We start from the raw sequence: 16530 nt of genomic DNA, 5'->3' as shown, positions 1-16530 counted from the left end.
AGACTAGCGTTTGCACTTTTAACCACGTTTTCAATATGTGCGGCAAAGCTGAAGTCATTGGAGAAAGTAACTCCAAGGATCTTGATACTGTTTGTTAGAAGGAATGGAACATTTGGCTCCATAACATCACTTTTTAGCGGGTTAAAGCGCACTATCTTCGACTTGTTTACATTAATCTCAAAATTTAGCTCCGCGCATTCTTTTGTGAAAACACTGAAAAAATTTGAACTGAATTTTGACGTCACAATTCCGTTTTGAACTAAATATTTCAGGATAAATGACAGGTCGTCCACGAACTTGTAGCGGTCGTCATAGTCAGCTATGAGGAAGTTAATTACAGACAAGAATACAATAGCTGCATTCTGTGTCACCTAATTTCATATTTCCTACCCCTGGGATATGAGTTTCTAAAACTCCTAATAAATCCAGTTCAATCTCTGAATTCGTCAGTCAAAATGTCGATGTGATGGTCATTTTTTAACGTCGTAACATTCCAAGTTCCCATTTTCATGTTCTTTAAATCTTTGAAATTATTTTGGCCTCAGGAAAAGCAATGATCCTGGATACTAGTGCAGGACGGGGACCAACATATCTTCTCAAGTCTACATCGAAGCGCTTAAGCCGGCTTAGAACCGGACAGCAAGAAGTCCCTGGGACCTCCAGTAAGTTGGAGGCTTTGTGCAATCCTGGGCCCATCTTGGTCGCAACATGGTTTTCAGCACTTGGCGATGCTCTTCTATCAACAAGAGTCGAAATTCTGCACAGACAGTCCCAAGCCTATTATCTCCGACTCATTATATATTCATGCCTACAAATATAATGCTACCACGGGGAGGCAACCCATAGTAGATAAATTAGTTAGGAAGAGGCTTTTCAGCTCGAAAACGCCAATCAAAACAATCTAAGCCCAGAAAAATGTAGACTAGAGATTCTTAATCCCAGGGGTATTATTTCACAAGAACTCAGGCATGGCCTTTTATTTTTAATTCGTGCTTTTTGGCTTTTGACACAGTAAGAAAGACGAAAAAATCTGATCATTTGGTGCGATACAGACTAAAAAACACTTTACAAACCCTGTCTTTATGACGCGGGGCAGTTGTACCCTAGAGTGTAATAGGCTTTGTTGATATCAATCCACAAATAGAGGCCCGTTAGTGTGATTTCAATCAAGATCCAGCCACTAGCCATCCTGTCCAACTTCTGGCCATAAGGTAGGGTATTTTGTGGAAAACCTTGTTGATACAAATTGACAAATAGGGGCCTACTAAACTTGATTTCAATCACTACATAGCCATTGGTCTTCCTGTCCAGTGTCTGGCCCTGAGGCAGGGTATTTTGCGGAAAATATTGCCAAGATTATATTGATGATTCTGAATGGAGGTTGAAGGAAAGGGTACAGTAAAGAAAACGCGGTTGTGTCCGTGCCCAAGGTCAACAAATCGTAAAGCGTACCTCTCGCCAAACAAGTGGCTGTCCTATCATTTGACGCACAATCCCGTACGCTGCCAAAAATAAATGGCCGGCAAGCCAGAGCGGAGACTGAGGTCTCCGTTAGAGCTAAAATTAAACTAGCTCCGCCTAAAATTGACTCTAGGAAAAAATCATCTTGACTTTGTTGTAGATTAATTTAAAAAACATTTTCCACAAGACAAGTTTTTCAAAGAAAAATAAAGAGCTCCATTAAGCGAAGAATGAGTGAATATAGAGTCAAATTATCTTCCAAGCGTAAAACTACCGCAAATCACTATCAATAAATAAATGAAACTTATAACGAACAGGAATTAAAATAAATAGCCGAGCCAAACTCAAAACGAACAGAAATTAACCTGAGTGGGGCTTATAACCTCTATCCCTTCTCAAGACAAGAACACAATTTGCGCTTTACTAAAAAAAAAAAAAAAAAAAAAAAAAAAAAAAAAAAAAAAAAAAAAAAAAAAAAAAAAAAAAAAAAAAACAAATGATCGTGGATTGTCAGTTCAATTGACATAAATTGAAATTCCTCGTTAAGGTTTAGATACAATTTTCATTTATGAAAGTTGGAAAGGTGAAAATATTTCAAACATATATCGTTTTCATATTTGGAAAACGATACGTATCGTTTTCATATTTGGAATACTATTTGACTTTATTTTTGCTCATTCTTGGCTTAACGGAGGTCTTTACATTTCTTTGAAAAACTTGTCTTGTTGAAAAAAGTTTTTTTTAAATAAATTTCTGTCCTTAATCAAATTTATTGACATAGTCTTTTTCATGAAAAAAATAAATATTGTATATCTTTTCCGTTTTTCTTCTGTCTGAAGTTGACCTGAGAAATAAAATTTAATATCATTCCCATTTGATTCTATCTATGCTCTTTGAAAACCTGGATACACTTATTATACGCTTGATACACTACACTCTTATTATTTATTTAAATTGTAAGAGCAGAAGTAGTAATAGTAGCATCCCCAAAAGTTTCAACTTAATATCCCCAGTCGTTCTCGATATATTGCTGGGATGTCTTATTGGCAATCATAAATACAATGCCTTTTGATCTATTTTAAAGGAATATTTAGTTTTAAAGCATAAAGGGCCAATTGCACAATTGTGGAGGATTGACATGTCTAATATCCTTAAGGACATACTTGCTAGACCGTTCTACTATACTGATCAAAATGATTGTCTCAAAATTTTGACTGGATGCGTTTGGAAAATGAATGGGCTTGAGAGAAGGGCGGCTTGCCCTCCAACCCCTTGTTACTCTTAAAAAGGGCACCAGACACTCGCGCTATAATTAGAGTGCAAGGTGGGACTTCCCCCTTCATATATCTATTAAAAACATTTTAAACATGTAAAAACAAAATGAAAACATTTAAAAAGTATTTTGTTTTAAGTTAAGTGCAAGTTATGTTCTGGTCTTGAGAAGGCATGGGGGCTGTCAGCCCTATTCATGTTAACTATTGTTCGTTTTTAGCTTGACTCGCTTATTTATTGATTTATTCAAATTACTGATTGCATGAATAAAAAGAGCACTAGCCCTTTCAATATCCAATCGAATGAGCCTTTTTCGAAGTTTCTACGACAACAGAGATCCATCTCAAAATTTCTATCGGATGCATTACGGCAAAATACGTGGTTTGGGGGTGGAGATTTTCCACCCCCCGTCACTCTGATTCTTAAATAGGGAACTAGAGCTTTTAATGACCAATCCAACGAGCCCCCTCCGAAGTTTATACGATCACCTTTCTATATATACCTCATACGCCCCCAGGGCATAACTTACCTTTTCCTGAGGGCTGGCGGTGGGGGGGGGAGTGTCATCCTCAAATACATAATTTCTGGTCATTTCAATTACGTTGAACAAAAAAGCTATCTCAAAATTTTGATTGGATGTGTTTGGGGAAATGGTGGGCAAGGGAGGGTGGTTAGTTGCCTTCCAATCATTTTTGACTATTAAAAAGGGCACTAGCCCTTTCAATTTCCAATCGAATGATCCCTTTTCGAAGTCTTAAAAAAACCGCTATTGCGCTGCCTACGATTGGGTCAACAAACTGGATGTCTAGCAGAAAATATACGGAAAATGAGTAATTACAAATCGACAAACGATCTCTAAAACATGAAACTTCCGTCCCCGGAAGCCATGAGCGTGGTTTCTCTGATGTACTACTTAGCAGCATACAACTGGTTCAACACTTGTGAAAGACATAACCACCCAACCTTTCAAAGAGCTAGGGCTGCGAACTAAGAACAGCCAGTAGTGGCTTCCAAAATCGTGGAGGAGGGTTGATTCGCCTCGAAATATGAAGTGCAAACCATGGCATAAGAAAATATCCCCTGAGAACCAATCCGACGGGAAATAAACAAGTGGCATGCTAGGCTTGGTAATGGACAAATGTCACTAAAAAGAGAACCCGAGCAAAAAAGAAGAAAAACCTAAGTTACCTGACAAAAAATGACACATGGAGAGGCTGCTAAACTCATCCCAAACAGTGTGACAAGCAGTCTTGGCAAAAGCCTGAGAGAAAAGAACGTCCGTAGCACTTGAGGCACTGGATACATGAACTGGAGCATAAAATCTTAAGGGGAATTGGCTTCTGTCATAACATTTTCTCCATAAGACAGTAGGGGGGCTAAATCAAGGATCGATGTCATGATAAGAAAACAATCTCTTAGGTGAAGAATGAGACGGTGCTAGGTTGGAATACCTTGCTCTGGCCTGAAGTTTTTCCAAAGAAAAAATTTCTTAATGACATGCTCGAAACATATGACCAGTGGGGTGGACCTGTTTGAAGAGATTGAGAGGTATAATTTCCGACTACCTATTGGGATGAGGGGACTAATGCTTCTCAAACACTCTGCAAGAAAGTAGCAGAGCAGTCTCGTGCAAAGAAGGATATGGCTTCATCCCAAAGAAAGTCTTACCCAAATAACAAACCCAAGTTTGTTTAATTCCAGCATACGAGTCACAAAGGCTAAAATGATGGCAAGACAATTTTCATCAATCTCAAATGGGGTCATATAGCCTTATGCGGCTGCTGCCTGTTCTCTGAGGTAATTCTAGAGCCTCAGATTAACTCCAACTTCCCATTACCTGTTCATCTTGTTAAAACCAATGGAAAAATTCTTGAAAAGTTTGATACTTGGCTAAAATTTATTTCTATGGATATCCAAAAAGCATATGATCTTGTTAAAAACAAAATTTCCGTTGGAAAGCTGGTCACTGAATTTAATATTAATTTTACCTAGTGAAATGGGTGTCCTCATTCTTATCAGATCAATCGAGTCATTATTCTGTCCGCAATATACCCCAATGTCCTCTCCTAGACCCCGCCCTTTTCTCACTTGTGATTAACAGTCTGGCCAAAGAATTTCCTGACAGATGGAAAATTGTCGATGACCTAACAGTTGTTGAAACTTGCTATAGAAATTTAATGAGCAGGCCTTTCAGCATCCTCAACGACATTGTTCATGCCTCCGACTTGAACACGAGAGTAAACCCTTCAAAATCCATGATAAAATCAATTCGTATTCTAAACTCCACACCCCATTTTCTTAATAATATCATTCCTGAAGTGTCAGTGTATTCCTTTAAATAGCTTGCTGCCATAATTTCTTCTAATTTAAAGTGGCATTTCCGTGTTAGACATATCATCCATGATTCTCGGATCCAAGAGATCGGATCCGGTCCAGTTATGTCAATCACGCATCTAGAGCTTGTGCTTATTCTCAAACTCGCCAAAGCACTAGAAATCCCCCAAACTCCTTCAAAGAGATCGGATTTGGTTTGGTTATGTCAATCACGTATCTAGAACTTGTGCTTATTCTTCCCATCAAGTTTCATCCTGATCTCTCCACTCTAAGCGTTTTCCAAGATTTCCGTTTCCCCCCTCCACCAACAATGTCCCCGGATCCGGTCCGAATTGAAAATGGATTATCTGAAATATATTATGAATGGGCGTAGAATCGGGGAGACGACTGTTATAAGGTCAATTTGTGCAGGTCCCTGATACGCCTACCAATTTTCTTCGTCATAGCACGTCGACAAGCACCGAACTCGCCAAAGCACTGGAAATCACACCCCTAAAATCCCCCAAACAGAGCTTATCCGGTCCGGTGATATAAATCACATATCTAGGACTTGTTCTTATTCTTCCCACCAAGTTTCATCCCGATCTCTTTACTCAAAGCGTTTTCCAAGATTTCCAGTTTCCCCCTCCAACTCCCCCAATGTCACCAGATCCGGTCGGAATTTAAACAAGAGCTCTAAGACACGAGGTCCTTCTAAACATCAAATTTTATTAAGATCCGATCACTCGTTCGTAAGTAAAAATAACTAATATTTTTTAATTTTTCCGAATTAACCGTCCTTCCGCTCCCCCCCCCATGGTCGAACGATGGTCAAAACGGAGAAGCGACTATTTCTAATTTAATCTGGTCCGGTCACTGATACGCCTGCCAACTTTCAGCGATCGCTATATTGATCACGTATCTAGTTTCGGGTTTTTTTTCAAGCAAAAATTGGGGCGGTTCGGGATTCAAACCGAAGACCTCTCGCACCTTAAGCGAGAATCATACCACTAGACCACAAGCCACAATTAATTACAACAATCATTTGTTTTAACAGCAAATAAAATTCTTCTCAACTATCTTGGTCGCTCGCCCCCCCCAGATTGTCGAATCGGGGAAGTGGGTATTTCTAATTTAATACGGTCCTGTCCCTGATACACCAGTCAAATTTCGTCGTCCTAGCTTATCTGGAAGTGCCCGAACTAACAAAACCGGGACAGACAGACAGACAGACCGACGGACAGAAATTGCGATCGCTATATGTCACTTGGTAAATACCAAGTGCCATAAAAATCAAGGTTAGAAACGGCTTGAATGCTGGAGAGGCATATTGCGCCTCTAAAAAAAAAAAATCGATTTCCCGACCTATTCCCACCTTGTCTCCCTTTGCCTCCTGTATGACCAAAAATGAAATGCTTTTATCCCCTAAATCAAAAAAATAATCGACATAAAATTCTACTAGTTTCTCTTTTCTATTCTTTGTACAAGGGTAACACATGTTTTGTACATGTTCACTTGTTTTTTTCCTTAATACGTTTATAATGTCTCTCTTTTTTACAAATGTTTTTTAATCAAGTGTTTTATTTATTTTTATCTTTTATTTGTATTTATAATATAATGAGCTCTTATTTTAGATGATGATTAATGAATTGATTTTTCACTCAGAACATTTTATTCTTATATTCGTGTGCCAGTTTTTAAGTTTATCGTTGTTTTTTTTCGGATTTTTTTGGTTTTGGCGTATTGATCAAAAACATTTGAATCTAGTCCTTTTGGACACGTGATAGTAATTTCTTAAAATAAATATCTTATCTTATAAAATTCGAAGATTCACAAAGAGGAGCATGTTTTCAAAGAGGAGCAAAGAGGTTGCCGTCAAAGAGGAGCAAGTTTTCCGTACATATCGAACCTTTTCATGAAGTCTGTTGAATATAGTAGAACGGGATCCCGGGTACAATCAGGCTTAATGCTAAATATCTAGTGTCACTTCTTGTCAGTAGATGTTCGGAGGCAATTTTTGAACCGAGACCGCATATGTTCAGGTATGGGCACTAAAACAAAAACTGCGATTTTCTCCTTAAAAGAGATAGGTGGTAGTATTCACATACAAGATGAAATAGGGTGTTCCTCTTGCTCTAAAAATTGCATTGTTTTCCGAATGTTACTAAAAAAGGAAAACCTCAAGGGTTCATTTCCGAAAATCAGTTGAGCTACAAAACTCACTGTGTAGAAAAAGTGCGGAAGGCCACGACTTCCCAAACCCGGTACCAAAGAATGGGACAGAAAACTGGGGATTAACACCAGACAAGATTACATCTGTTTATATAAGACAGCAATTCAACTAATTATGTTGTAAAGTATATTGGCCTGGGTAGAATCGAATCCAGTTATGAGCCGTATAGTCTCTTTTACTCAATCACTTCAGCGTATCATGGAATTGCCTTAAAGTCCATAGATCTATGCGTAGAACTTAAGCCTATTACTGAAGTAAGTATAAGTTTTCTAGAAGAAGGAGCAATAAAAATTGCTGTCAAGCTTCAAATTGCTGATCAATGGACTCAGAGACAAAAGAAACGAAATGGGAAAATCAAAAGCCACGTGAACATCAGCAACTCAAAGTCCATGGTCCCCGGCTCTGCTTAGATCCAAGGAAGAGCAAATGTCAAAGGATAATACTGTCTTATCGGTTAAATCTGAACGACAATTTTAGATTGCCATAAAGAACAGACTTCAACTAGAGCAGGAAATAACCCTGCTTCAAGAAAATAATGAAACAATCTCTTATAAAGCTAGATCATGAATCCATGAAAAATCGCAATCTGGAAAAGCAATATAGCAGAATACCCTTGGTTTGATAGAGGAGATAACAAGTTATCACCTAGAGAATTTGCTACGTTCTTCCAGGCTGAAATGTTTACAATAGAACGGGTAGCTAAGAGACTGATGCAAATAAAAACGCATGCGTGATATATTTAACTTCACCGATAACAAAGCACGGATGAAGCCTGTTGAGAATGGAGGACATAAATTCTGAATCTAGAGGATATAGACAGAAGGTTTTATGTCTGAAAGTTAATGAACTATTTGGCAAGGATGAGGAAGCTATCATAAATATCAGTGCACCCCCCACCAATTAGGTTATTTTTGTTGTTGTAGTTTTTTAGGATATGGGGGGGGGGGAACACTGTACTTTTGAGACCAGAGCACCAACTCAGTTTAGTGAGCTGCCCACAATAATAATATAATAATAATAATAACAATCATAGGACATTACAGCTAACATGATGCTAACTGTTATCTATCTTGCAAAACTTGATAACTCTATAATTACCAGCCTCGGTAAAAATAAGATACACAAATTTACTTTAATATCAAAACTTCTAATAAGTAGTAACTACATGTTTCTTATTTCCCATCTTCTGCCGAAGTCTGCCACTAATACAAGGAGAATAACTATTGACTCTTCCTCGTGATGTAGTCATGCAATTTCAGAGAGATCAAGTCCCTCCGAAGCACATGCTTGGACGTCAGTGGATTGTTGCTCTATGGAGACTTGTATGATTTACTCGAGAGAGCTCAATTCTTTTCTTTGTTTTCTATCTTTTTTGCAAACAAACGAATTTTGAAAGGAGACAAACGGAATGAGACGAAACATAGAATCACGCAAAGATACATAATTTATTATAAAGTCTGGGAACTTATTTCCCAGAGGCTGTCATATTTCACCTGATCTTTCTAAAGAATTTATACTGAAAAAGTCCCTTAGGGTAATTAAAAGATGTTTTTGGCTTGAACCTTCACATTATTCTTCATAGAATATTATCCTTAATAATAATGATAATTTATTTCTGGCCCACTATACAACAACAAAAGTGAATTAAAATAACAAAGCAAGAATAGCACAACAACAATCGCAATTGATAGAAGACCCGACAGATTAAATTGTGAAAAGGATCTAAGAAAGAAAACGCATTTCTCATCAGCTTGATACATACAGACTCAAAAGATGAGTCTGTCGAACCATATCTTCAAACAACAGCGGTGTTACTACACCATCACAGAAGGTAAAGTGAAAATTTTTAGTATCTAAAAAAAAAAGAATGCGAACCTCTCACAGATCTTTTTTCAGAAGTGCACAAGGGCCCATAAAAAAAAACAGAATGGGTACGAAAACTACAATATAAGCTTAAGCTTTCCTTAAAAATCCCTAAGAAACTGAATACGCAGGGCTGATATACTTGTACAAAGATGAATTCCTAGACACCGTATCTGTGAAACAAAACAAATAAAAAAAAAAGAGTCGCAATTCGAGCTTTCAGAAACAGACCTAGGATTGAAAACTAAATATTCAGACTTCTCTATGTTTAATGAAAGACCGATACACGGAAACATCTGAGATATCAGTTTAACTGAGAACACTATTCTGGTTTCAGTACGGCTTATAATAAAAAAATCCTCGCATAAGCAATATACGATGCGTCAGAAGAACCAAAAAGACCCGTAGGCTCAATTCTCGTGAGCACATTATTAATACAAGCATTGGAAAAATAAGGTTATAGCGCTCCACCCTGACAAACATCAGTTCTGACAGGAATGTTCTCTGAACACTCCAAAATTGACTTTAGCTTAAGATACAAATTGCTATCCTAAAAACGGAGTACTTGAACTAGAGAAGAGTTCACGATGAAAACAGTCAATGTTTGCCATAATTGGGCACAGCATACGCTATCAAACGCTTTGAATTAGTCCAACGCAGAGATATATAGTTCAAGCTTACGAGACTGTGCATCACGCACCAACTAAACGAGGACACGGTGGGCACGTTGATACCCAACGCGAGATTTAAAACAAAATTGATTAAAATCTTTTAAAGTGCATTCGACCTTATAGTCAACGGAAGTAAATCATTTTCAAAAATTTTGCTAATGTTACATCTTGGTTGCAGCATTAGCTAAAACCTAGCAAAGAGAGAACCACAGCCCATAGTAACCAAAAAAAAAAACACTTAGAAAAAAAACTGCCAGGTGAAAAAATTGCCATCAGGCACTGATTCAAGAATAGTGGCTCATTTTGTTTCGTCTTAAAAGTAAAAGTTTACAGCGAAAAGAAATTTAAGGTGATTTCGAAAAAGAAACCCGTGAGGATACGGATAAAAAGGCTGGAAGTCTTATTTTATCTTCGATTAATATATTTTTCTTCAGACAAAAAAAGAACTTTAATGAACGCACAACTTCGATTTAGGTAAAAGGAACAAACAACCTTAGTAAAACAGAATTTTTGAATGTTAACGAACGGGAATAATCCGTACGATTGGCGTCCATTAGCAAGTTTAACAAATCATTGGTAGAATTACACTTAACATAATTAGCGTTACCACTTCTTAGGCTTTTTTAAAGGTGATCGATCAGTTCTGATTTCCTGTTCAAAACAAGTACCTCCACATATTCGGTATCATTTGCCCTTTCACTTTCTTTGGAACGAGCTTTTAGTGCTGGTTCCAACATGCTTTGAGCAAGACCAATGTTCAAAAAGACCTTCTCTTCTACGGCTTTCTTCAGACGTTCTCCTGCTTTTTTCGGAGGAGTATCATCGATTTCTTTCTTCTGTTAAGCCATTTCTTTTTTTTGTAAAATGTCTGACTCTAGATCCGCTATTTTCTGCTTCCTCTGGACCAGGTCCTGGACTGCTAATGCAGCATATTCCTTTCCAGCTTCAAGTTTTCTTTTTCCAATTCATCCTATTTTCGTCCAAGTTCATAGCCAGCTCTTGATGCACTAGTAAAACACTGCAGCTTCCTTGTGATCAGCACAAGCTCGGGTTCCTTGTAACAGTTGCGCTTAACATTAACAACGAAATTTTTAGCGTCTAGGGTCCGCTCCTATGTACGGGCTTGCATGGTAGTCATCAACAGATCTGAACAAGAAAATCCTCGCTCAACGTCTGTGCTTCCATGGCAGAGCGAAAGAGCCGCTCTAACTACCTAACCCAAGGCCTCATATTTCATCTCACCACCTGTTGTCTCCAGTTCTAGGATATTTTGCCAGTACCCATCGATTCATCTACTGTTCGTGGGTGGTGACACAGAGTCCAACTGTAATAATAACTATTTTGTAAAATACGGATACTAAACTTTTTGTTGTAAACTTGACGTTTTGCAGGAATACTCAGCTAGTTCCATATAAATATGGTTCACATTTTTGATAGTATAACAGCATGAAAAAATAAGCAGAATTTTGTAATTGCTTATGGATTTTTCTATTACGATGGATCTTTCGACATACGACGGATTTACACCATTCGTTATTACAATGAATTTTTCAACATAACCTCCTTCAATGTCAAATCACTTCTCAATATGATGCTTCTATCCTTTTAGAATATTTGTAGGGAAATCCAGATCCCTTCAACCTTATAAAACGTCCACAAGTACAACTTCTTTACAGTCATAGAAAACAGTTGTCATTACCTTGTAGACAAACATTTTACGTACTTTTGGAATGTCCTTCGTATTATTGCATTTTGTGATACTGGGAAGGTAAATTCGGACCCAGAAGTCAGAATTGAATGATGGAGATGATGTTAGTGTAAAGCGGCATTGGTAGCTCATTAAAAATAAATAATAGAAAGTTCTTTGTTTCGAAGTCAGATTATACGGTATAATTTCACTTGATAGATACGGAAATTATGCTTAGGTTTTGAAAATCTTGAAAACATTATTAAGAAAATTAGTTTTTTCTAGAATACAAAGGAAATCGATGCGCGATACCAATCTTACAAGTTAATTCCTAGTGCACAGTTCATTTTTAATCTAGAAGAGCGCACGTTTTCTTGCTGGTTCGAAAAAATTCGGATGTACACTGGATGAACCAGGGAGATTTAACCTATAAATCTTTTGTAATCCTATTGTTATGAATGGCTTGAGAGTAAGATAGTCTCCGTGAGAAGAAAAGCTGGCATAACTTTTTTAGAGTTCCATAGACATGATTATTGTCACTTCTTGATGACAGTCTATCATCCTAGGGTATAACTAAAGGTAGATGGTCATACAATACGGGGAATTTAGATAGTCTATCAGTCCTGTGAGTCCTTTGAAGGTAATTGGAGACCAAAAATTATTCCGAGATTTATGACCGACCATATCCATACGTTTTGCAAGCGAGTGGGCGACTGATATTTGTAATTAACAACGTTTTTAAATAAAAACAAGCAAAGATTAACTTGAAACAAAAAAATTCTGAAGAAAGTAAAAGAGTGAGGTTGGAATTTAAAACGAACAAAACTTATTATTTTACGGTCTATTTAATATATACCTATAAAAATAGTATAAATAAATCAACTGATGATATTTTCCTGTGTTTGTAGGATTATAGAAAACTAGCACTTTACTGAAAACAGAAAAGCCAAATAAAAAAAGAACATTGATTTAGGAGTCAAAAGTCAGTATATAGACACGATTTAGTATTATTCGAAAAGAAGAACTAATAAACCATAATATGAACTATGGAAATCCGTTTATTCCCTCTATACAATGGAAAATTTTAAGCTATTATACAAATTCTAAAGCTAGTCTATAGTCCTAATACTATCAAGATGGCTTTACTTGTAATTTGTCTACAAAACAACCACGATATGTCCCTAAACTGCTTTATTTTTATACTGTAAAGTGGCCTTAAATGGTTTACTTTTACTGTATCAAAAATCCTATATTGTTTTGTGTTTTCAGTAAAGCGCTAGTTTTCTATAATCCCACAAACATAGGAAAATATCATCAGTTGGTTTATTCGTACTAGTTTTATTGATATATGTGAATTAGACGGTAAAGTAATAATTTTTGTTCAGCCTTTCTAAACTATTTTTAACAGCACTGGCAGACATAGGAGAAACGCGACGCCGCAAAATCTGCCACGGCAAGAGTTTAGAAACAAGGCTCGAAAAATGGCAATGAACTGTACAATTTATAAAACTAAATATTTCACGATAACTTAAACCATGAAGAAACCGGAATAGCATCACTTTTAACGGGAGTATCAATTTTGGAAGGATTAGTGACCTTTGCGCGGCACAATTGCAGAGTTTCCATTGCGCAGCACATTTTGGAAATTCTGTTCCTTCATAAAGCTTTACGCTTAATTTCAAAAATTTGGTAATGAAGAGGCCGACCGCGTGCTAACCATATTCGAAGCCAATTTTTCACTGCTTTCAGTTCAGAATCTACTTCCCAGATGGAGCCGTCCTAACCGAGTGGTTAACACTTCAGACTTGAAATCCTGAGGACAAGAGCAAGAGTCCTGGTGTCGCTGATTATTTGGTTTGGAACGGGGTCAATAGTATGACTCTGTAATCTCAGCCAGAGTCGACCGAGCTCTAAATACGTACCTGAAGCAATCTGGAGAAAAAACACGCGAAGCGTCGGATAATGTGCCCCCAACCACGCATTGCACTCCAAGCCGCAGGAAGTGAACTTGTAGTTATTCTGATTCTTGGTTCTGATTGTCTACATCAGAACTTCCTTTGATGATCCCGCAGTAGGTCACTTCGTGCAGCCTCGCTACGGATTTGGAGTCTAGGGTAAAAGGTCACAAGCTATTTTACTCTACAAATTCCAGTATGTAATATGAGAAATTTCTACTTTAATCCTCGTCATCCCATAAAGGAGAAATAAGAGACCCCTTAAAAGTTGAAGAATTAGGGAGCACATTTTTCTCAGATTTTTGTTGTCAACTTTTCCAAGCAAATTAAGAAGGCAAGGATTTCCATTCAGGAAGTAGATGTCTTTGGGAATAAACAAATTGTTAGTGTTCGAATTTTTACAAACAGAATAAGCTATCAAAATTAAAATTTAATAGACCCCCTTCTTCCGCCCAGTATTCCCTCAGAGTATCAACTAGATCCCTTTAACCATTAATTTCCATTCCCGTGATTTTGCAGATATAGTATTTTAATTTCTTGGATGGATACAGTGTCTTTATATTTAGCTTTGTCCTCTCCCCTAAGCCGTAGTTTGGCCCCCCTTCCCTTTCAACTACCTTAATTGGCTGAGAAATTCGAAAGTGAAATAGGTTCTTTTGAATAGTGGCTAATAAAAGACCTTATGCTTAGATTTGTTTAATTCTCTCATCAGGGCTTACATTTTAGGGTATTTTTTCAGAGTTTCTGTTTTAAATGATTTCAGGTCTTTCCGTTTTCTTTCTTTTTCTATTTTTTTGCTTTTTTTTTGCAATTTCTCAAAGAAGTTCTGCATTAGGTTAATTCGTATCAAACGAAGGGGAGAACAATTTTTGAAGATATTCACCTGGCTTTTTATTTTACAAGTATTTTAGTTTTTGAAAGACTTAAGAAAATACCCAAACTCGTCTCCAAATTGGATCCTAAAAGCGTTTTGCACTTTTCTAATTCTACTCTATTAGGTAGATTATAATCATGCCTACAATATCTTACACAAAACTGTTGGAATAATTGTGAAACAACTAACCAAATAATCCAATTAGAAGGTATCCGTCGTTTGAGTCCGTCTTTTACCAAGGAATACACATTTGAAGGGGGATTTTCCGGAACGCCAAGACGAGTAGCAAATTCTAAGACCTCTGAAAAACAATCACTTTTAACATTAAAAAACAAAGCTTTTGAAACAAATATATGCATGTACACAGAAGAATTGCTTGATTTGAAATCTTTATTTTCTGTCATGTGCTTCGTTTGCTTTTCTAAAACTGCCTGGCTACCATCCTGCTGCGCCGTGTAGCCTAATAATATATATATTACTTTTGATCAGTCAATTTATTATTTCATTAGTTGCAACAACGTCCAGGTAATTTCAAAGACCACACTACCTTTCCATGACAAAGAGTAAAAGTTTAAATAGAGATAAGTCCTTTACTAAACAGTGACAATAATATTCACAAAATATACTGGATATATTGTGAATGTTATTATCATTGCCAAATAAAAGAATTTATCCTTATTCGAACTTTTATTCATAGTTCCAACAACATACAGAGTCACTATATTCCATCATCGTGGTCTCACTTGATAGCTTGACAACCCACTGATAGCTTGCAATATGACCTGGAACACGCACCCAGAGTCTACCAAAGCTGCCGCTTGTTTACATCATCAAAAAGAATGTCAAAGAATTTCTAGTTAATAATTGTTCTTTCTTTGATATTTTTTTGTTTCTTCTGCAGTTAATATCTCAGGATTGGGTTTGGGTGTTTGTTAGAGCATTATTTCAGTTTATTCGTTTTATTGATCATTTCGTTTGAAATAATGTGCTCCTCCCCTGCCTAGCATGTCGTGATTTTGGGGATTTTTGATGTGGGAGACATGTATTTTTCGTAAAGCTATTTCGTTTTTGTTTCCTCCCCTGCTCGTTCCTGGCCATGGAACCTCATGGGAAAGACTATATTGAAGCGTTTTTGTTGTAACTTTATTATTAAATAAATTCTAAACTGAACTTGTCTACATGGAGTAACTGATTCTGTTTTTACTAGGATGAGTTGTCTAGGCTGAGTTCACACCCAGTATAGACAACACGACGCCTCTCTTAGTTGTCACTAAGAAAATTAGAGAGCATTATGGAATGTCTGCATAAATAATGTGGTTGCACACATGATTCCTGGGAAACCACTTCATTTCCGCCAAGCTATAGCATTTTCGACAGAAGGTATGCATGAAGCATGAGTTTGACTGCAGTCGAGTGTCACGCATTATTTTCAAAATCATCCTGATTTGAACAATGAAATAACTAGTCTGCATACATGTAGACATGCCCTTAGACCCTCTACCTATGTAGATTTGTAATCATGACCAGGATCTGATTTATAAAAGATGTAACATATTCCCATCTTTTTGTTAAATCCATCTATAAAACGCAAGTGTGGGAATAAGCAAGTGATATTTTCAGAGAATATTCTATGAGCAATTGAGAACCAACAGAAGTGCGACATGTCTATATATTGTTTTTTTTTTTTTATGAGTTCTTTGTTTCAATTCGAATATTCCAAAAATAAATTTATTGGAGAATATAGATATTATGAAAGGAGAAATATATTTGTTTCTAAGCATGTTCACTTCTGAAGTACAAACCTCTTTTAGGTTAATAGAATTGAGGTAATGACTCAATATCTTTTGTAGCTATGGCAACATTAAAGCACCTACAAAATAAATACAGCAAATTGAAGGAAATATGTGAGTAATTAGTTTCTTAGCGTTAGGTTACCAAGTCGACTTGAAAACACAAAACTATTCCAAGAAAGATATTACAGTATTCTGGGTTATTCCAACACATATGGGCAAAATGAAGGGGGGAGCGATATCACAAGAGTTTTGTTTCAGAAAAGGCAAACTTTTTTTGTGTGTTCAAGCATGGTATATATATATGCTCATATATATATATATATATATATATATATATATATATATATATATATATATATATATATATATATATATATATATATATATATATATATATATATATATATA

The 16530-nt window shown here is 36.6% G+C and overlaps 1 protein-coding gene across 2 annotated transcripts in view; it reads right to left on the bottom strand.

The window, feature by feature from the left end:
• The window catches only part of LOC136029342 (uncharacterized), a 77453-nt gene that overhangs the window by 35151 nt on the left and 25772 nt on the right, over positions 1–16530 (bottom strand). For both annotated transcript variants that reach the window (XM_065707633.1, XM_065707634.1), the window contains one exon: positions 14519–14630. In XM_065707633.1, the coding sequence (XP_065563705.1) occupies positions 14519–14630 (112 nt within the window). The remainder of the gene's footprint in view (positions 1–14518; positions 14631–16530) is intronic.

The sequence above is a fragment of the Artemia franciscana genome, chromosome 7, assembly GCF_032884065.1.
Source record: "Artemia franciscana chromosome 7, ASM3288406v1, whole genome shotgun sequence".
Classification (NCBI taxonomy): domain Eukaryota; kingdom Metazoa; phylum Arthropoda; class Branchiopoda; order Anostraca; family Artemiidae; genus Artemia; species Artemia franciscana.
Note: the sequence above shows the minus strand (reverse complement) of the source record. Positions and strands in the feature narration are given on the sequence as shown.